Source organism: Heloderma suspectum, chromosome 2 (genome assembly GCF_057233095.1).
Source record: "Heloderma suspectum isolate Gila_16-S chromosome 2, 16-S_ref, whole genome shotgun sequence".
In the NCBI taxonomy this organism is placed as follows: domain Eukaryota; kingdom Metazoa; phylum Chordata; class Lepidosauria; order Squamata; family Helodermatidae; genus Heloderma; species Heloderma suspectum.
Window position 1 is genome coordinate 206,246,730 of NC_139459.1, and position 21,293 is coordinate 206,268,022.

Here is a 21,293-nt window from a genome sequence, read left to right on the forward strand (position 1 = left end):
AGAGCGGCAAAACCACCCATGCTGGTGCGGCCTCCATCCTCCCTCGTCAGGGATGTCCACCCCTCCACAGATGGAGGACATTGGCAAGGGGAGGCTGCAAATGGGCTCATCTGCACACGCTTGGGAAGCACTGGGAAAAATAATACAGAGAAAAAGTACTACGAACCTATTTGGGCAACTCAGAAGCACCAAGAAGTTTTTTAAAAAGTGAACGAAGGAACTGCTCTGAAAAGTTTCACGGGAGTGGCAGTGCAGGGCGGCAGTAACTCCCACTTGCCAATTTCAGCCTTTCACTCTTAAGCCTCAAACTGACACTTGTTAGTGCCCTGTCCACTTCCAACCCATCCCCGAGTCCCAACAAAGTCAACAAATGGGAGTTATTGGCTCCCCCACCCACATCACAGCTTCTTTTCATGGCAATCATTGCTGTGGTTAATGTGCTTCAATGAACTTGCACAAATCTCCCAAACAGGTATTTTTAAAGAAACCCTTAGAAGGTGGCTGCATGGGATGGAGCAAACGTGGATCCACTGGGATGGGCGGGAGTAAGTACTGCTGGTGCGGGCACCCCATTCGCTCCATCCATGCATTTTAAAAAGAGTCCTGCCAGAGAGTTTTGCTACTTTAAAAGCTGGGCAGTAAACAGGGGGTGGGATTGGCGCAAATCTCATGACAGGGCAGTAAAACAGAGTGCCTTCTCAATTTCCCCCTTCCCACCCCTTTAATTACACCTGCCCATGCCAATGTGGGGAGAATAACTCCCATCTGTTGACTTCAGCAGGATTCAAGGATGTGTTGAAAGTGAAGAGGATACTGAAAAGTGTCAGTTCAAGGCATATTTGTGAGAGGCTGACATTGCCAAGTGGGAGTTATTGTCCCTTCCACCCCTTTGGTGCTCTGTTTTGAAGCAGCTACTTTGTTCATAGCTTTGATTGATTTGGTAATGCTGGATCCAGCCTTGCACACATGACCTCAAGCTGCTAGTAATCTCCTTTGTTAATGCCAAGGTCTCCCAACCTTGGCTCCAGCCAACACTCCTTAGAGGACCACGCTTACAGCTGCCAGCATCACGAAGGGTGCAGGGCCTGTGCTGCCACACTGCGGACTGCTGACAATACTGCTTTTCAATAAAAGGTTCTTTAAGGGCACAATCTTTAGATGGAAAAAAGCCCTGGCTGGGGAATGCTGGGAGCTATAAGACTTTTTTACACCTAAACATAATTAAAACATTCTAAAACATCTTAATTCTAAAGTTGCCTCAGTTTAGTACTTCATTTGCACTTTTCCTTTAGTCTCGTAGGTCTTATCGGACAGGTGGTGCTGCATGGGGTTTGGGATATTGCTTTCAGGCTGTGTTTCAGAGAGATAATTTTTAAACTTCAGAGATAATTACAATGAACTCTGCCTGCCCATGGTGATAAAAGAGTTCATTTTGAATTTAGCTGCTTGCTCTGCTCACATATATATCATCCTAGTCTGGAGCATAGTTCTCCTTCAGTGGTCCAGCTGCATGAACACTGGATAAACATTCAGAACAAAGAAAGCTGTTGAACTGTCTGTCCCCAGGGTAAGATTTGGGAGGGGACAAATACTGGGAAAACAAAAACAGCAAAGTGGTTACGAAATACTGTGGCTTTTTTGGCTGCATGAATGGATTGAAAGAATAAAGACAAGCCGAAAGCGCTGCTGCAGACATTAAATGTCATAGTCCAGACAAAGAAAGGACACTGCCATTTTATGCAGCTATCTTTTAAACTATCTTTGCTGAACTTCTAGCGGAAACTGATGGCTTCAGGTAAGCCTTTTCATGTTACTTTCTGCCTTGCCTCTCAAGCTATTTTCTCACCAGCAATAGCTGGGTTCTTTCAGACAAGGCTTTTATTGTACAACCACCCTGCTTTATTCAGAAATGTTACGGGGGTCCAGATGATGCTGTCTTCCATTTGCAAACCTCCTGTGGTGCCCCACTGCTTCTTCCACCATTTTCTTAGCACAAATAATCAGTTAAAAGGGGAAAGATGGAATTAGCTGCACACCTTTTGACTGGTAGTGCTAGGAGCTCTCTGCCTGGAAGTACTCCCTGATGCTGCAACCCTAATACAGCCCATGGGTTCTGGGTAGCTTGTCAACCACCCCAATAACCCACCCTTGCTGGGTTTGCACCTAACAAGACACAAGAAGGCATGGTGGTAGTGGCTGTGGGTTTGATAGCCCATCTGGCATCCATGGCTGCTGCAGCCCATGACTAATAAGCCATGGTGGGCTGCGGTGATGGTGTGAACCCAGTCACTGAGTTGAATGAAACTCCCTCCTGGGCAAGTGTATATAGAATTGCAGCCTTAGACTAAATCCTGTGCACTCTTCCTTGGAAGAGCAATCCTACTGAACACAGTGGGTTTACATCATAGAATTGCATGGTTAAACCTTTGGAATTATTGCGAAAGACTGATTGGAACATTAGTGACTGTATTTAATCCAGTCTGAAATGTATTAATGTCTAGTTTTCCCATCGTTACAGCAATGTTCTGAGCAAGGGTTTTATTTTAGAGATATACAAGCTTTAACACTTGATATTGTTGTAAAAATATTTGAGCAATAAGAGTAAAACTGAACCATGGGATACCCAGAGTTAATCCTGTTTTGAAACTGCACATGCCAAGAATTCTCCCCCACACATCGAGCTCTAATGTTGCAGTCCCAGAGCAGCTTTGCAGGACATTGCGTAGCTTTGGCAGCTGTCGCTTCTTTGGTTCTGACTTGATTGGCTGAAGCTGATCTCTGGCTTAGTGTTTATGAATTTGATTAGGAAAGGGATTTGCAATAGAATTCTCTTGAGTCATATTAATAGGGTAGCCATATATATATTGCCAAAAAAGAAGATAAAAGAAGATACAGATTTTAATAAAATTTGCATATGCTAATTTAGATCTATTAAATGCTAATTTAGAAATAATTAATTTAAAAAGAAATACAATACAGCCCTCCATAGTGGGGAGGTCTGTGACCTGTGTGCCTGCTCACTGGTCTGTCCAGGCAACGTCCACTGTTCACGGGCAACGTCAAGACCCCTCTGCTCTCCCTTCTTCTGGGCCTTTATCTTTCCACTGGACTTGAGCTGGATGGCCCTTAAAACAGACAACGCCTTGAAAGAGAGGGCTGTCCTCTGTAAACTAGGACACATGGCCACCATAGTCCTTGATGGAATCAGCAGGTGAGTTACTGTTTGAAGGAGATTTGAGAACTCTCTCTCTCTCCCTCTCCCTCTCTCTCTCTCCCCTTCTCCCTCTCCCTCTCTCTGTATGTAATAATTCATATAGATGGTCAGCATATAGGATGAACAGTTCATCACCTAGGGATGCAGTTGCCAGATCACAAAGCAGAGACCACTCTTGTTTCTCTAAATATTCCAAGACTTCTGGAGATTGTGCAACCATTGGGCCTCCCACCATGTTCCTCCTCCACTTCCTTCTGTTGGCTAAAACTAAAGCCCACAGCAGGTGTGGATGAGAGAAGCCGGGGGTGGAGGTCTGCAAGGAATAGAATGGAAGTCACAGATACTATATTCTTTCAGTTCATTGCAACACTTAAAAGGACAAAATTGAGCTCCACCTAGAGATGTGGAAACCCTATGGGGGAGGAATGCCAGAGAGGAGATGCTCTGTTTTCTCTCTCAAACTATTATGCTGCATCAAGTGCTCAACTATTCTGTTGTGTTTGGGGACTGGTGAGAAATAACTTGCAGTTGCTATGACCTACATCACTCAACTACTTGCTACGAAGCAGGATCCATGTCAGCTGAACCACTAATAAAGACAGGTTGCTACCTGTTACTGCAGTTCTTTGAGTGGTCATCTGTGCATTCACACATATGGGATCAGTGCCTGCATGGAGCCTTGATTTGGGAAAGTTCTAAAGATGAGGAATTTATTTTGGTGGGAACCCTTCCCCCACCATCAAATGTACATATCCCTAGCGGGTTCCCAACTCTTCTTTCAGTTCCTTGAGACTGACATTGTGGCCTCATAACTGAGAGAAGTGAACACTTCAGTACCCAACATCAAACTCGAGTATGACACTGAAGTGGGGATGGTGTTCGGGTTGTGTGAATGCACAGATGACCACTCGAAGAACTACAGTTACAGGTAGCAACCTGTCTTTCTTCTTCGTGGTCTCTGTGCATCACACACGTGGCCTTTAGCTCCAGAATGTTTATGTGGTGAGCGGCTTCACTGGAAGACCACCTGCCATGCACTGTGAGAGTTTGGCAATGTGTTCCCCATCCCAAAAGGGAGTTCCCCGATCAGAACCACCCCAAGGGATTTGGTTCCCCCATCAGAGCCACAGATGGGGAAGGTGGAAGGAAAGGTAGTCCCTGATCCAAGTTGGTCAATATCAACCACCACCGCAGGGAATCCTTGCCTTCTGGTGGACGTGTCAGCATTATTCATTGAGCATTGAACTCATTGAAATGGCAGATAAACCAATTTTGTAAGGACCTCATCCCCAACTGTGCATAGCAAATGACTGCCATTGTTGCAGCCATAAACCCTAATAAATTCTGAATCTTGTATGCTGTAGTAACCTTGCTGTCCAATATGTTTGAAGCAAAGGTGACTAGTGTTTCTAGTCTGTTAACTTAATAGACAGGAAAGCTCTTCCCACTTTGGAGTCCAACAATGCTCCTATGAATGTTATGCTCTGAGTATGGATAAGATGAGATATATAGACATTTTTCCACATTGATATATAGACCTAGAGCGTTGAAGAGACTGCACATCACCTCCATCAACCACATCAGTTGTATCTTCGTTGAAGCTACCAAGAGCCAGTCGTCGCTGTAAGGGTAGACTTCCATGCTCCGCAACTGATAGGGATGTTGGAGAATTCTGCCACGGACTCCAGCGAGGCCGGATTCTTTTGAATCCACCCCCCCGCAGAGTCCGTGGTGGAACGGACTACCCCCCCCACCCGCTGAAATCCCCCCCAGAACAGACCTACCTGGCTCCGGTGGCAGCGGCTCCAGCAGTGGCTCCGGGTCGTCTTCCGGCCACTGCCATCATAGAAGCAACCATCTGTGTCCCTGCCAAGCCGTGATAAGCTACATAAGTATCTACGTAGCCTATCACAGCAAAAGGCAGGGATGCAAATGGCGTAGCAGCCGCCATTTGCGTCCCTGCCTTTTGCCGTGATAGGCTACATAGATACTTACGTAGCCTATCATGGCTTGGCAGGGATGCAAATGGCGGCCGTGCTGACTATCTACGTAGCCTATCACGGCAAAAGACAGGGATGCAAATGGCGTCGCGGCTGCCATTTGTGTCTCTGCCTTTTGCCGTGATAGGCTACGTAGATATTTACATAGTCTATCATGGCTTGGCAGGGACGCAAATGGCAGCCAGTGTAGTGACTGCCATTTGCGGCCACAGCCTGGCTGCGGCCGGAAGTCCAGCTGCAGCCAGGGAGGATTCCGGGGGGGAGGGACAGCTCGCCTCCCCCCCCCCACGGACCCCTGTGGAATCCAGGTAAGGGGGTTTCGTACACCCCTAGCAACTGAAGATAGGCACATACGACTGTCATGCACTTAGTAAATACCCTTGGAACAGTAGTGAGAACAAAGGGTAGAACTCAGAATTGGTATGCATTGGTACTAGGGATGGCGGAGAAATCCGCCATGGACCCCAATGAGGCCGGATCCCAATGAGGCCGGCCTCCAGAGTCTGTGGTGGAACAGCAGTACTCACCTCCACATGGCTCCGGAACCGTCCAGAGCCAGATTATCCTCATGGCAGCTCCGTGGAGCCGCAGGCCAGCTCCGGAGTGCCAGCGATATGGCTGCCATTGCCATGCCGTATCGCTGGCTAGGGATGGCGGAGAATTCCGCCAAGGATTTCAGTGAGGCCGAATGCATTGGCATTTGGCCCCCCGAAATCTGTGGCGGAATGGCCTGCCACCCCCCGTGCTCCCCGTGGATCCCCCCTGGGACAAGACTTACCTGGGGCGGATGTTCCGGATGGCGGCGGCTCCAGCAGTGGCTTCCACGGCGGCGGCAGCGGCTGGTTTTCGACCGGCTGTCATGGCCGTCATTTGCAGTCTGGTCTTTGCCATGATAGGCTACATAAGTCTTTACATAGCCTATCACATCTGAGTAAAACAAAAACAAAAACACGGCATATGCAAATGGCATTTATTTGCGTTCCTTATTTTTCGCCGTTTTAGTCTATGTAAATATTTACGTAGGCTAAAACGGCAAAGAAAAAAGGAACACAAATAGCGCCCACTATGCTATTTGCATTCCCCTTTTTTTTCGCCGTAATAGTCTACGTAAATATTTATGTAGACTAAAATGGCGAAAAATAAGGAACACAAATGGTGGCCGCCATAGCCACCGCCATTTGCGTACGCCGTTGTTGTTTTTTTTTAACCTAGACATGATAGGCTAGGCTACGTAAAGACTTATGTAGCCTATCATGGCTCCCTGGCTGGCGGCTGTGCGTCCGCACCAGCCAGTCCATGGCCAGAAATCCGGCTGCGGATGGCCCTGGCCTGGCCGGCTGCTCCGTGGAGCCGCCGTGGAGCAGAGCTGGCTGTCGAGGATTCTGGGGGGGGGAGGACCGGATCGCCTCCTCCCCATTGAGGATTCTGGGGGGAGGGATGGTGCGCCTCCCCCCCCCACAAACAGAATCCGCAAAAAGGTAAGTGACTTTCATACATTCCTATTGCTGGCTGAGGCTGATCCAGATGCAAATGGCATCCACTATGCCATTTGCAGCTGTTATGCCCTTAGTTTAAGCTAAATGTATTGCTGGCACTCTGGAGCCAGCCAGCGGCTCTGTGAAATCACTGCAGAGCGGAGCCAGCCGGCAAGGATTCCAGGGGGAGGGATGGATCGCCTCCCTCCAAGGGCGGATTCCCCACCGGAGCAGCAGGTAGGAATCCGCCCATCCCTAATTGGTACTAGGGATGGTGCAGGCACCCATTTCGGTCTGCAAATCTGTCAGACCACTGGTGCCCACGCTCCCCGAGCTGGGCCCACCAAGGCCTAGGCACATACAGCTGCATGTGCATAAGCTTTCACATGAGCCCGAACCCCATCTAGGGGGGATGGATGTGCTGGGGCACCATCGGGGTGGGGGGCTGAATGGTGCAGCCCCACTTCCCAAATGCATGTTCAGATAAGTGATTACAGTAACTCCTGAATAGGCTATATAAACCAGCAAAGCCAGAAGAGGGTAGAAACAGCAAAACCCAAAATGTGCCCAAAAGTTAAAGGGAGCGAGAGTGCATATGTGGGATTCCATGGCAGGATGTAGGTCATTGCATCCTGCAGCAGCTGAAGCTTTTGAACGCTTGCAACTCCACGTTCAGAACATTTTGGTAGCCTAAATGCAGATTACAAAAGCGTAAATGAAAATGGCAGGTTGCCAACTGTAAGTTTTGTCTGTGTCTGACAGAATAGGTTGCAGGTTTCTCCTTCAGGTGAAGTTGCTGCTGGGAGTTCAGGAGCAGCAATAGGTCCAGGAACACGTAAAACACATTTTTGTTGTTGTTGTTGCTTTATTTAATACATTTATATACCATCCCATAGCCAAAGATCTCTACAATCTTTGCAGAAATCTCTACAAAGATTAAAAACATTAAAAATACAGTATACACATGTTAAAAGCCATTTACATAAAAAATACACCAACAGACCATATACACAAAGACAACATATATGTAAACCACTACGATCTAGGGAGGCAGTACCACATTGTTGATGGGGAACTCTAGGGCAGCCAGATGTCCTACTTTAAAGAGGACAATCCTCTCTTTTGGAGAGCTGGAAGAGGACAGTCCACTGTCTGAAGGTGTCCTCTGTTTGAAGAGCTGTCCATTCAAAGTCTGATTTAAAGGTCATTGAATCATAAAGAGGGAGCACAGGGGCCTTGAAGTTGCCCATCAGCACTTTGCACCTGGACAGCAGGCTGAGCCACCTGGTCACTCTTCTCTGCTATGGTGAAATGTATTGTATTTCTACTGACATCACAGTTATTATTTCTAAATGTGCACCTGTACAAATAAATATGCATAAGCACATCTTATGTGAATTGGCATCCTCTATTGTCCTCTTTTCTGCTGATGAAAGTCCTCTTTTTTGGCAATACGTAAGTGGCCACCCTAAACCTAATTCACCCTTTAGGTCGCAAGGCCTGGTGAAGGTCATTCAATGATCATTTTATCCCTATTCATTTGAAAATCTTTTACTGCATGGTAAGGAAAAGGAGCCATCCCTAAACAGTCCCAATCAAACCTGAGCATCTGCTGTCACAATACCCAGATATTGATCTGCTTAGGAAAACAAACATGCAGAGGGCATTGTCCAAATAAACAAGAGGGGGAGTTACGTTGTAATTTTTTTACTTTTGCCCACTGCTTCACCTTGCCTACTTTAAAAGATTTCTGTACAGGCTTGTTTCTCTTTTCAAACAGACCCTAAAATGCAGAAACAACACCAGAGAAACAGAAGTGTGTATCAACAGACTATGGCACTCCTGTGGAAAAATATAATTCTGAAATGGAGGATGAGAATGCAAAGTTTTCAGGTGAGTATAAAGAATTAATTAAGGTGGAAGAATATATTTCCACCTTAATTGTGGAAACCTGACTTCCATGAATGGAAGAAGCATTGTCTGATAAGGCGAAGTCACCACTGGATATAACTCTATGTATATACAATCAGTGTGAACGAAGAGTGGCAAAAGGTTGCGTTTCTTTATCTCTTCCAAAATGTATTGGGTGGTGATTCTAATTTAAATTCATGTGAGAACACTACAGATGGATTATGTTGCAACACAAAACATGCATTGTGACACTGTGGTGATTCAAAGTACCTTAAACGTTTTGATACCCCTGTGAGGACCAAAGTTATCTCTACCTATCATTCACACACACAAACACACATGTATATGAAGAGAGATGTATTACATCTCTAAACCTGAGTTTTTAGTGCTATATAGCAAAGTAGGGGAATGGCCATGCTGCCTGGGGAAGATGGAAGGTGTAGTTCCGGAGAACACTAGGTTGAGGAAGGCTGGAATAGATAATACTGAGTTAGATTATCTGATCTGGTATAAGGCAGCTTCCTGTGTTCCTAAGCTAAAGGCTCTCATATATTTCATAAAGTTTTAAGTTTATTATGTGAATACAATGACTTTGTATTTTATCATGAAATCAAGCCATAAACTACATTGACTGTGATTTGTACTAACCATGTGGTACTAATGATATGAGGACCATGGTGGCTTAATGGTTAAGACGCTGAACTGCAGACCGGAAGGTTGGCAGGACAGCAGTTCGAGACCCGAGTGCCACGTGACGGAGTGAGCTCCCGTCTTCAGTTCCAACTCCCGCCAACCTAGCAGTTTGAAAGCAAGAAATTGCAAGTAGATAAATAGGTACCGCTTTGGCGGGAAAGGTAACAGCATTCCGTGCACCTCCGTGTCCAGTCATGTCGGCCACATGACCACGGAAGCGTCTTCGGACAGCGCTGGCCCTTCAGCTTAGAATTGGAGATGAGCACCACCCCCTAGAGTCAGACACGACTGGCTGGGGACACCTTTACCTTTACTAATGATATATCTGATATTAGGGGCCAAGTGTTCATCCTGTACCATTAGTGATTCCACTTTCCAAGTGGCCTGTCAGGGCCAATTTAAATGAGATGGCCCCATGTAGAGGCCTCCAGAAACCACTGCCCCTTGCCTGTATTGGTGGTCCACATTCACGGTACTTATTCAAAGCTCTAATTAACTGTCTGGTGTGTCTTTTGTTGAGAGGAACATCTCCATGCTTGTCGACTGGCTACTGCATGCAGCTAGATCTGGTTCAGGACCAATAGAACCTGCAATATGCCCTACCTTGTAATCCATGCAACCCTGTGGGTTATACAGCATATTTATCACCATGCCTGGCTCTTTCTCTCTGTGTTGGCCCATACACATTGTTGATCTGTTGGGCCAGTATTCTTCATTAATAGCAAGGATTGTGAAGAAAGCAAAGTGGGAAGATACTGAAGAAAAACAAGCAACAGTATAAAAGTTTTGACAAAACACATTTAGCTTCACTGGCTTTTCCAGTCTTTAAACACTGTAAGTGCAGTTCTAAATTGAAACTTCTAGTTGTCTTCCATCTGCCCTGCCTCATCTGCTATCCACATATGTGTGGTGCTGAGTGTGTATATATGTGTGAGAGAGAAAGAGAGAGAAAGAATGGATGTGTGGATTGGGAAGGGGAGCACAAGGGAGCGTTTGCTTACTTCTCTTTCCTCCCTTCCATCTCTGTATGTGCATGTGTATATTATATGAGACTTTGCATGTTCAGTGGGTGTAGGAAGCATCCCTGTGTCCTCTCCATTACTGTAAATTAATTAGCATGGGTCCCAAACTGTTTTCCTATAATCTGAACAATAATATTATTGTAGCATAAATCTTCAAATGTGTTGTTCTGGGTGTTCTCATCACTGATTTGTTTTTTAAAATCTCCAGGAATGGTTTTCATCACTTTTTCTTCTCACTGGAATACTACTAATGGTATATACGGTAAACCTTGATCCATCTCATGAAATACCTCAGGCATTCCTTGGACAGCTAGATGATCCTTCCTTCAATATTACGGGGGCTAAAATTGTTTATACTCCAGATACAAAGATGGCAAGAGAAATAATGGAGAAAATAGAAACCATCTCTGTCCTGAAAGGTATATAATGCCTGGTAAAACATTTTGGCATACTAGTTCTTTAGGAGGGTTCAGCTTGAACTGGGGCTTACCACCTGGGTTGACCTCTGAAGGATGTTCTCCATGGAAAAGCCCAAATGACATTTGCAACAAATGACAAAATAAGGACAAGGACTGTCTTTGTACATGTGCAGAGTGCCTTTCTATCACCACTGAATAAAGATTGCCTCAGAAAGGTGTTTTCCTATCAAAGGGTCATTTTCAAGAGGGATTAAGCACTGTGTAAATGCCGCAATGTGTTTCATTAAGATTTTTTTCTGCTGGCTTTTCCTTTCCCAACCATGACTGGACTGAAAGTCTCTGATTTTGAACACTTCACAGTAGAGAAGGTGCCTTCCTTTAAAATGATTACAGTTTGTTTGCAGCTAGGAAGAGTCATCTTGCATTAGCATTAGCATTTTAAATTATCCCCTTGAAACCTAAACATGTGTTCAGATTTTGAGCCATTCAAGATTCATCTTTGGTAATGAATAAGATAACTGTTCTGTGAAAGGATATCGGTTGTTTCATCCACAAATGAATCTGTCCAACATTTTATGCCAATTGATTTCCTCCCTGTAATTTCAGTCAAGGAGGACTCAAGAGATGCAGGATTAAAATGCTACCAGTCAATACAGGGCTTGATTTCAGCCAGAGCTCGCTTTTACTTGTGCCTTTCAGTTTCAGGTAGGCATCATAATTTGACCCAAGCAAGGCCCACGGCAGCAGTATTGGATGCACCCACTGACTCACTCTTAAGCCAAAACATAAGCAACAGTGAAATCCTATGCATGCCTATTGAATTCTATGGGATTTACTCCCAGGCAAATGTCTATAAGATTGCAGTGTAAGGGACTGTTTAACCTCCAGGGTAAACAGTAACAGTGGCAGGGACTTCTGGGCACCTCAGCTATGTGCAATCATGTGCCTGTATCTTGGCTTGTCTATAGAACTGAGCATTTGAAATGCATATGGGGAGAACTCTTGAAAGAGCCACCACTGCTGCTCACACCAGGGGCAAGGAGATTAACATCGTCCTTGCTTGTTTTTCAGCTTGGGAAAAATTGAGCAAGGTCACGTGCATAATAGTGTATGTATGTTTTGAGGAAGGGGTGTCTTTGGGATCAGAGACTATGTGAGTGCCTGGATGAGAAGGCTTTGAAGACCAGAATGCACCCCCACTCACAACCTTCTGGTTGCCCATCCCTAGCTTATTGTGAATTTTCTGTGCTACAGGTCAAGTCCTCTTTTCATTGCCTTAGTTGGTTACCAGGCCAGAGTTCAAGCTGACATGTTAAATATCAGCCTAGTGTTCAATTAGTTCATTCATTCCAGAAGTGATGCCTTGGCCAGTTCCTCTACCCTGTGAGAGTGAGACAGCCATGGAATGTTACACTGATATAGCTAGCAAAGCATCTCCACAAGAAGCCATTTCTTTCTCTCCTGTATGGAATCCCACTTAGTAACAACACGTTTTCCATACTATAGGTATAAGAACAGAACTGGTGGACAATGAACAAGCCATGGAAGCAGCACAAAAGGAGGACAATGAAATAATCGGAGTTGTATTTCAGGATGACTTTTCCTATCGACTCAGATTTCCTTATTATAAAGTAGTTTCTCCAAGCAATTTAATTGAAGAAATAGGTAATTCAAGATAAATTTGCATTTATGTTCCAGTTCCTAGATACCCATATGTATACACTGAAGTCAGATGCAGATTGGGACTCTCTTCATTATATATTCTTGTAAGCCATTTTGAGTGTGCTTTTAATGTAGAAAAATGATCCATACATTTATTCTATTCAGTTAAGAAAAAACCTGCTGGTTTAAGACCAGATGGGTTAGACAGTGAGAGATGGAGGACTCCCCCAATACAGTAGGGGTGAGAATGATCCTGCTACTAATGAATTGGGGTGTGGTGCTTATACTCATGTTTCCTTACACCACTGGATTGATGATGATGCCAGTAATGAAAAATCTCAAAGTAAGCTTTGAAAATAATCTCCCTGTGTCATACATTTTTAAGAGGCACCACGAAACCATGCATTTTGGCAGTGCGGGCTGTGGGCTGTACTGAGTTTTGAACACAAGTGGGTTACTCAATCATTTATATTTCAGTGCATTTGTCAGCCAGGGCCTCTTCCCCTCTGAAAAGCGCTTACAGGGACTTACACAGAATATCACATTAGACTACTGAGCTTGCAAACCTCAGCCCACACACCTTTGGAGCAAAGAAGTGGTGTGCTGGAAGAGCAAGATTACCCCTTCCATTTATCCCTTCTTTTCAAGTGCAGCAGCACAGGATCTAGCCCGTTTTATGCCCACCAAGCACCTCAGATACCAAAGCAACTGCAGATACATTGCAGCAAGACTGCTTCTGTGGAGCATTTTATGAATGTCCATGTATGCATTAGAAATCTCATAGCAGGGAAAGACACAAAGGAACCAAAGGAACTGAAACTAGATGCAGAATGCTCTGCAAGGGATTTGGAAATGTATTTTCTAATTATCTGCTCCACTTCAGAAAAGAGACCAAGTAATATATAGCTTCAAAATCCAAGGAGAATTTTGGATGCGGAAAATGTTGTAAGCATCTCTAATTGTGTTCCTTACATAAAAGGATTTACTGAGCTAAAGCTCATTTCTAGAATGTTTGTTATTCCCTTGCAATTAAATACATTTTAATGAAATGTCCTACATTTTTTGTTTATTAGTGATGTCATTCATTTACAAGATAGTGCACATAGTTAGGTAACATTATTTGCTTTTCTCTTGCTTGCAGATTTCTGTTATGACTATTCAGCAGATGGTTGTAGAAATCCAAAATACTGGTTCGAAGGTTTTGTATCACTGCAGTCTAGCATTGATAGTGCTCTTATTGAAGTAAGTAGAAATAATTTAGTTTGAGTCTTTTCCCCTATTTTTATTGCATTATTATGCAATTTGCTACATTTCTTTTTATTGTTTATAATATTGGTTTCCATATCAAATAAGCCTGTCATCATATATACTAATTGTGAACTGAATTCCCTTGAGTGCTGGTCCTTAGGAGGTCAAAATGTCACCATCTATGCAGAAAAGGGAATAAATGGGAGGCTTGGGGGAACCCCAAGGTTTGCAGAAGTTCAAAAACTTTAGGAAAAAAAACACCCCTCAAGCAGAACCCTCCCCCAACCCCAATGAGGACTGAGCATGCTCAGTGGGTACACAATGCTGACTGATTGTTGGGGGAAGGGGAAAAGAAAACTAGGAGGAAGGGGAATGGAATGGAGTGGCTGGAATTCTGAACAGAAGCACTCCACACTGCAACAGTTTGTTGCAGGTCCCACTTGTTTATATTCGGATGTGTAGGTCTGACACCAAAGTGAGTTAACCAACCTTCCAAGCCCTGAAGCCTCCCATCCATAAGTATGTTACCTGGCATTTCTGTATCATTCTATCACAGCAGCATTGGTGTGTGTGAAGAATCCCCGTTTGGTCAGATTTTTTAAGCACAGTCTGAGGAAGATTAGTTTTGTGTGAATCTCTTGAGTGGAGAAACATAAAATTGCTGGAAATATTGAGGCTATGCAAAAAAAGAAGGATGTGGCTAAACCCTTTCCTAGCAGGCAATCAAGGCTGGAACTCTGGGTGCCACCGGATGGCACTTTTTTAGAATGGAACCAGAAGTCTTCTGGCTGGGCCCATTCCAACACAATGCCATGTAGTGTATATGTATGGAGGCAAATTTGGTAATTATTATTATAATTTAAATAGAAATACAATACACCACACCAGAGGGGAAGGCTGTGACCAGGTGACCTGTCTGCCTGCTCAGTCTGCAGTCCATGTGCTAACAGTGGATGGGGAACTTCAATGCCCCTGCTGCTCTCCATTTTTATGGTTCCTTATCTTTAAAATGGACTTGGACAAGACAGTCCTTTAAATAGAGGACATCTTCAAATAGAGGACTGTCCTCTCTAAAGAGGTGTGCATAGCCACACTTACTGCATATGTATGGTAGCATCCTAGCACCGCACTGGGATGTCCCCACACTGTGCTAATTTGCAGAGCACCCTCCTGCTCATGTTCCTCAGCAACTGCTACACAGAGACATACTGCCTTCAAGACTGGAGGGGATATACAGCCATTGTGACTTGTTACATATATAACAAGCTGCAGACCCTAAGAGGTCTGCAGTTTATCATAACGAGGGAGATTATATGATCATACTCTCCCTCTTTATGATAAACCACAGACCTCTTAGGGCACAATCCTGTGCATGTTTAGACAGAAAAAAGTCTTACAAGTCCCAGCTGTCTAAACATGCACAGGATTGTGCCCTTAGTCTGATCCATATTTTTTAAAAAGGGGATAATGGTGAAAAATTCTTGCAACTATGTCAGTGGTGAGGATTTTTTTTCATACTAAAAACTGCTATGGAAACTATCAAGAAGTTTCTTTTAAAAAACCCTTTGCCTTTTTTTTTTTTTTAGCTGATCACCAATCATTCCGTTTGGGATGAAATGAAATCAATTAGTGGCATCCGTATGAGATCCCCTTCTTTTACACCTACAAATATGTTTGAAAACATTATGTTCTTTTTTGCGCTATCAGTGTGCTTTTCTCCGTTTATGTACTTCTTGTCACAAAACGTTTCGAGAGAGAAAAGAAAATTAAAGGAGGTGATGAAGACAATGGGGCTACGGGACTCGGCATTCTGGTGAGCTATGAGATTGAGATGATATACCTTTCTCAGCTGGAGCCAATAGCATCATAGGAGTGTTGCAGAACTCAGAGTCAGAGAGACCACGGAGTGAAGGAAAAAGAGTTTCTTTATTTAATGCGCGGGCTTAAGGCTGGAATCATTTCCAAAGAGCCAGAAGCCCCGATTTACATCAGCACATTGTTTTTATAGATATTGTGACACATAGGAAACGGCTCCTCCTCTCCCTCCCATGTGGGGTTGCAGTCCTCAACATTTCTTCTCCTAGCACCATTGTTTATAATACAAGAAATGGGTTATAGGGTAGCCATGATAAGCAGAGAACAGAAGAGAACATGATATACAATTCTATGACCTTAGCCTTTGTTGACAAGATAAGAAATTCCTGTGTCTCGTCAACTTACAAACATATATTTTAGAGAGCAAGAGCTCAGCAAGAACATGCAGCATGAGACTGCATGAGGCTACTTAGTCTGACCCCCGATATGGCTGCTACATTCCCCCCTTAAATGCATAATTTCATTACAATTATAGCATTTTATTATGCAAATAGACATTCTGGTTTGCAAAGTATAACACAGGACTCTTATAGCAACCCTCTTACTTAATATCTTCTTGAGCTATTAGAGCGTAGAGGGCGGCAGTTTTACTAGCCAAGACATAAAACAGATTGGTTAAACAGCGCATAAGACAAGGAATGCAAAAGCATAACAGTATCTCCATGAACAACACTGGTAGAATTAGGATGAACAATGCCTTAAGCCAGCTAAGATCTGGAAGCCAAAGGGTTAACCAATTTAGCCAATTGTTTTGTCCCATTGTTATGTCAGCCACTATATTATGCATGCAGATTATTGATTTGAACATCTACAGCATTACTATTATTAGTCAAATTAAATGATGGAGGAGAAAAAGATTTTAAAAAACCTGTTTGCAGGTATATCTCTTGGCAAACAAAAATGTTTTACTCCAGTGATGTTAGCTAAGTGAAGCCAGTAATTATCAGCGAATCGCTGGGACAGATTTCCCTCTCTAGGGGCAGACCCCCCTTTTTCGCACCTTATTAAGGAAACACAATGCAACACTACTAACACTACAACACGCATGTTTGATCTTCTTTGGGATCTGACCGTACGCTGGGCAGCTATTCACCTGGCTAGCTGCAGTAGGGTCTAGTCCCCTTCTTCAATTCTCCAGTTGCAGGTCTGACCATATGCAGGGTGGACAATCTCCCGGTGTGCCCACAGTAAGGTCTAGCCTGAGTTTTCTTACTGCTTTTTCAGAATGATTTTTAAAGGATTTTTGAAAAGGAAAAATCAAAGGATTTTTGAAAAGGAAAAATCAAAGGATTTTTCAAAGGATTTTTGTTTACAGTCTATTCCCCCCCCTCTCGCTCTCTTGACTCGTGTCCAATGTATCCAGGGTTTAACTCCAGCTGCTTTTATAGCTGCAGGGTGGAAAGTATGACAGTTTTTGGTCTTCTCTACTTGGGAGTTGAAGGGTCATTTTTTCCCTCTTTAACTCATACTTCATTTCCTGGTTGGAAAGGGATGAACTTCTGTGATGGGAATTGGGGGCTTATTTTCGAAGACAAAGCGACGCTGGGCTTGAAGAACTTTGCCCAGTGTTTGGACTTCTTGTTTAAGGCTAACGTTTGCTTGCTTTTGATGCCACTCCAGTGTCAATTATGAATTCAATGTCACGGCTCCTCACAGTCAATGTCACGGCCCCTCTCAAGCTGTCTTTTCTCTCGCCTGTTCTGGCTCTTTTGGTTTTCTCCTTTGTGTATTTGATTTGGGCATTCATGCCACCAATGTCCATCTTGTCTGCACTGGGCACACTGGTTCTTTCTTAAGAATCTTCTGCCTCTGCTGGGTCTTCTTTTATTTTTTCGTCCACGTCTTCTTGGGCCTCTGGGTCGAGGGGGGTATACTGGCAATAGGCATCTAAAAGATGCTCCAAGTATGCTCTGGGGCCTCGGTGGCACTTTGCAGCACTTTACACACTTTGGTCATATTAACTGACTTCTTCATACCTGCCTTCATGGCTTCTAACAGCAGGGTTTGATGCTGGGTGAGGCGCTCTAGCCCTGCTTGTGTTTTGGGATTCCAGCAGGGGGGGTTTACTTACAAGGAGACTTTATTGGGTAACTTACAGCACACAGGCGTACCTAATGGTTGGATCAGACAGCTTCTCTGAACTACGAACTATTGGGCTAAATGGGTTTTATACCATACATGTTACCCATGAGGCAGCACAACACTAGCAAGCATTTTCAGCATAGGCTAGAAGTGTTTGGTTCTCAGGCACAGCTTTCTGTAAACAGACTTCGCTTCCCAAAGTGCTTGATAACACTTTCATTTATTAATATGGGAAGAGAAATTTCTCTCTCTTTCTTTTGCTTTCTTTTTCTTGCTGATCTGCCTGTATTGCAGATCATGTTTCAAACTTTTTACATAAAACTTTCTTCTCTATGCACCAGCCTTGTCTCTTTATTTGTCTTTTTCAAGTTAAACTCACTTACTTAAACCTTTCTACCCTACACTAGTCCCAATGACACACATTTGGGATAGGCTCTTCTTCTCTTTCTAGTTACATTTTCTTCATCTTAAAGAACTATTATATTATTGTGGCTACTTTACCCCAGGTAATAAGCTCTAGGCATAATCAGCTGCTTCTAATTCACCCTGGGGGCAACTATGGCCACGCTTCTTCTCTACAAATGTTCTTTCTCTTTGCCTCTTGCCTTCTCTTTCTTCTTTTTTTTCTCCCTTCTCTATCTGTCTGCCACTTTCTCTATTTCTGTCTTTTCTACTTGCCTCTGTCGTTCTCTACTTGACTTTGTCTTTTCTCCTTGTCATTCATTGGGAACCACACTCAGTATCATTTGGAGTTGCAACTAACACTAATCTGCAAATATCACATATATTTTATGATATCTAAGAAATCATAAAATATACACAACAAACTTTTTCTGCAATTTAACACAATGAATGGAAAACACTTTTTGCATGGTAAGGCATGATGCAGCAGATCCAGCAATTGGGGGGGAAAGCTCTCGGGGCTATCTATCACTCGACAAGCTAGCCAGGGATTTACAATATCACACACACACACACACACACACCTCTTTTCTTCTCTTCCTCTTCAACTTGGTACACTTGAAACTCAGGACGCTGGGGGGTGATGGGCATCGCCTTATACTTGCATTTTTCAGGCAGCCATTAATCTTCTTCGGGGAGGCAGTGGGGTGATTTGCAGGACTTCAAAGGCAAGCTTCTCTGTTTGTTTGTATTTGTAAATCCCAAGCTTAAAACAGGACACGATGAGGTACAGGGCAGCTAAATCTTTGCTTTGGCACGGGCAACAAATAACTCAGGTCAGCTTTCTTCGCTGGGGTCTCAAACAGGAAAACAGTCTTAATTTAAAGTTGTAACATCACTGACAGCGTCAGCCAGCCAGCTACACAAATCTCACTGTTTTTTAAAACAGTTACTCTAATATCTTCTTTTCTTCTCAATCAGGTTGGGTCTTCCAGCTTACACAGTTTATTGCAGCTTCCAGGAGCATGGTAGTAGTGTGATTTTGGCTTGGCCAGGAACATGCTGTCTGGTTTCTCCGTCTCTTCAGCACACACACTCAGGCAGTCTAACACTGGACACTCAAATTAGTGAGATTTCTTCATTGCAGGGAATCCCACGGCAAAAGCTTAACAGTTATGCTCTTCAGAAATCATATAGCTGATGGTCTACAGGCTCTATGAAATTCTAGGACAGTTCAAAGCTAAACACGGCTACCTTGACAGAGATCTTCATCGTGGTCTTTCCGCTTCATTCTGCCTTGGGACAGTCTTATGGCATACTTTCTACTCGAAGAGGGGTCTAGCCTGTGCCCTGGGGGCTGATTCTTCACTTTTATTCTCCATTTTGCGCCTTCATCTTCTGGGTCTTCTTTTTCAGTTTCTATTTCTTAGGGATTTCATCCCAACCAGGCGAGGTGATGATGTTGCACAACTCAGAACGTTGTGGGCAATTTTCCTGCCCCCCCCGACGCGCTAGGCTAACAGCTACTTCTTCGGCCTCACACTCCCACGCTTCGTTAAAAGCCAGGCTGTCCTGAAACATTTCTCTGATTAACAGCCTCAGATCTTGTTCTTTTTTTCCTCTTAGCTCGGCCTTGAGCTTTTTGCCGTTTCCTCTGTATTCTGAATCTTTTTTTAAAAAAAATCTTTTTCCTTCTTTTTTTTGACATACATCTCAAGGGGGTGCAAGTCTTGCTTCCCCCACCTCCCATAGCCTCCCTCTTAAGATGAAGATGGACACAAAGAGGGAAGGGGATTGGTCAGCGAGTAAGGGGTCTCACTGACCGACACAAGAGGATTTTACACACCACACACTTTGCTACTGGCCTGGGCACCCGGACGGTCAACGGTATGCAACAGAAACCGCAGTAGCCACTTACACAATCATCAATTTCACCACTTCATTCATATGTCCCTGCCACCCACTTTCCCACTTTTCCACTAGAGCAAAGCAGTTTCCTCAGCGCCTTGCTGAGTATTAGTGCCTGCACGGGGGTGTGATCAGGCCCCCCTTCCACCCCCAATCGGGTGGGTCACCTTTTGTATACGTATACTAACACTGACCTTACTTCCGAAGGCGGGGCCCTCTTTTTATTCCATATACTTGCCTTTCTCCCGAAGGCTTCCAATGTGGGTTTCAACTCAATTGCAGCTGCAGTATGGGCAGGGCTCAAGTTCCTTCGTCCGCTTCCCAAGGTTCTCTTGCTGCTCGCTGCCGTTTGGGCGATCCCGGCGCAGGCCTTCTCCCGTTTACCCGACAAAAAGGTCGGTGGCGCCAAGAAAGGAGGCATGCGCCGAGCTCTCCCTCCCGGTGCGGCGATTAAGAGCAGGCAACTGCCACCTCTCTGTCTCAGAGCCTGCCACATCCGAGTCACGGCACCATTTATGTTGCAGAACTCAGAGTCAGAGAGACCACGGAGTGAAGGAAAAAGAGTTTATTTAACGCGTGGGCTTAAGGCTGGAATCATTTCCAAAGAGCCAGAAGCCCCGATTTACATCAGCACATTGTTTTTATAGATATTGTGACACATAGGAAACGGCTCCTCCTCTCCCTCCCATGTGGGGTTGCAGTCCTCAACATTTCTTCTCCTAGCACCATTGTTTATAATACAAGAAATGGGTTATAGGGATAACCCATGATAAGCAGAGAACAGAAGAGAACATGATATACAATTCTATGACCTTAGCCTTTGTTGACAAGATAAGAAATTCCTGTGTCTCGTCAACTTACAAACATATATTTTAGAGAGCAAGAGCTCAGCAAGAACATGCAGCATGAGACTGCATGAGGCTACTTAGTCTGACCCCCGATATGGCTGCTACAGGAGAAAAAGGAGAAAGGGATGATATGAATCCAGCATATCTACATTCATATGTTTTATAGTATGCATATAAGCCTAACAAGAATACTAATAGATTACCCTTAGGGTATAATTTGACAGTACACCAGTCATGGAGCTGCTGCTGAAAATGGTAACCCCATGTTCTCCCTGTTCCCCATAACGTTGAGTATTTTACCCAGGCCCCTCTACTTATTTGGCTACTGTGGGTAAGGGTGGGGGGTATGGTTAAGTATGCTTAAATCAGGCTTCCCCAACATGTTGCCCTACAGATGTGTTGGACTGCAACTCCCATCATTCCCGAATGATGGAGTTTTCACTCCAACACATCTGGAAAGCACCAGGTCGGATGGAGAAGGTTGGCCTAATTGTTCTCTCACTTATTGTCTTAGAGGGGAAAGAAAGCTTTCAT

At 44.2% G+C, this 21,293-nt stretch overlaps 1 protein-coding gene across 4 annotated transcripts in view; it reads left to right on the forward strand.

Annotated features, from left to right (window-relative positions):
* Window positions 1-1,489: 1,489 nt before the first annotated feature.
* Window positions 1,490-21,293, forward strand: part of LOC146353869 (ABC-type organic anion transporter ABCA8-like) — a 90,457-nt gene continuing 70,653 nt past the window's right edge. The window contains exons 1-7 of one of the 4 annotated variants that reach the window (XM_084837525.1): window positions 1,584-1,795; window positions 3,034-3,211; window positions 8,470-8,582; window positions 10,524-10,734; window positions 12,241-12,399; window positions 13,538-13,638; window positions 15,231-15,457. In XM_084837525.1, coding sequence (XP_084693651.1) covers window positions 3,199-3,211; window positions 8,470-8,582; window positions 10,524-10,734; window positions 12,241-12,399; window positions 13,538-13,638; window positions 15,231-15,457 — 824 coding nt within the window. In that variant the 5' untranslated portion in view covers window positions 1,584-1,795; window positions 3,034-3,198. Of the gene's footprint in view, window positions 1,796-2,713; window positions 3,212-8,469; window positions 8,583-9,999; window positions 10,128-10,523; window positions 10,735-12,240; window positions 12,400-13,537; window positions 13,639-15,230; window positions 15,458-21,293 lie in introns of those variants that run through there. The other 3 variants (XM_084837526.1, XM_084837524.1, XM_084837528.1) reach the window with 3 other exon arrangements.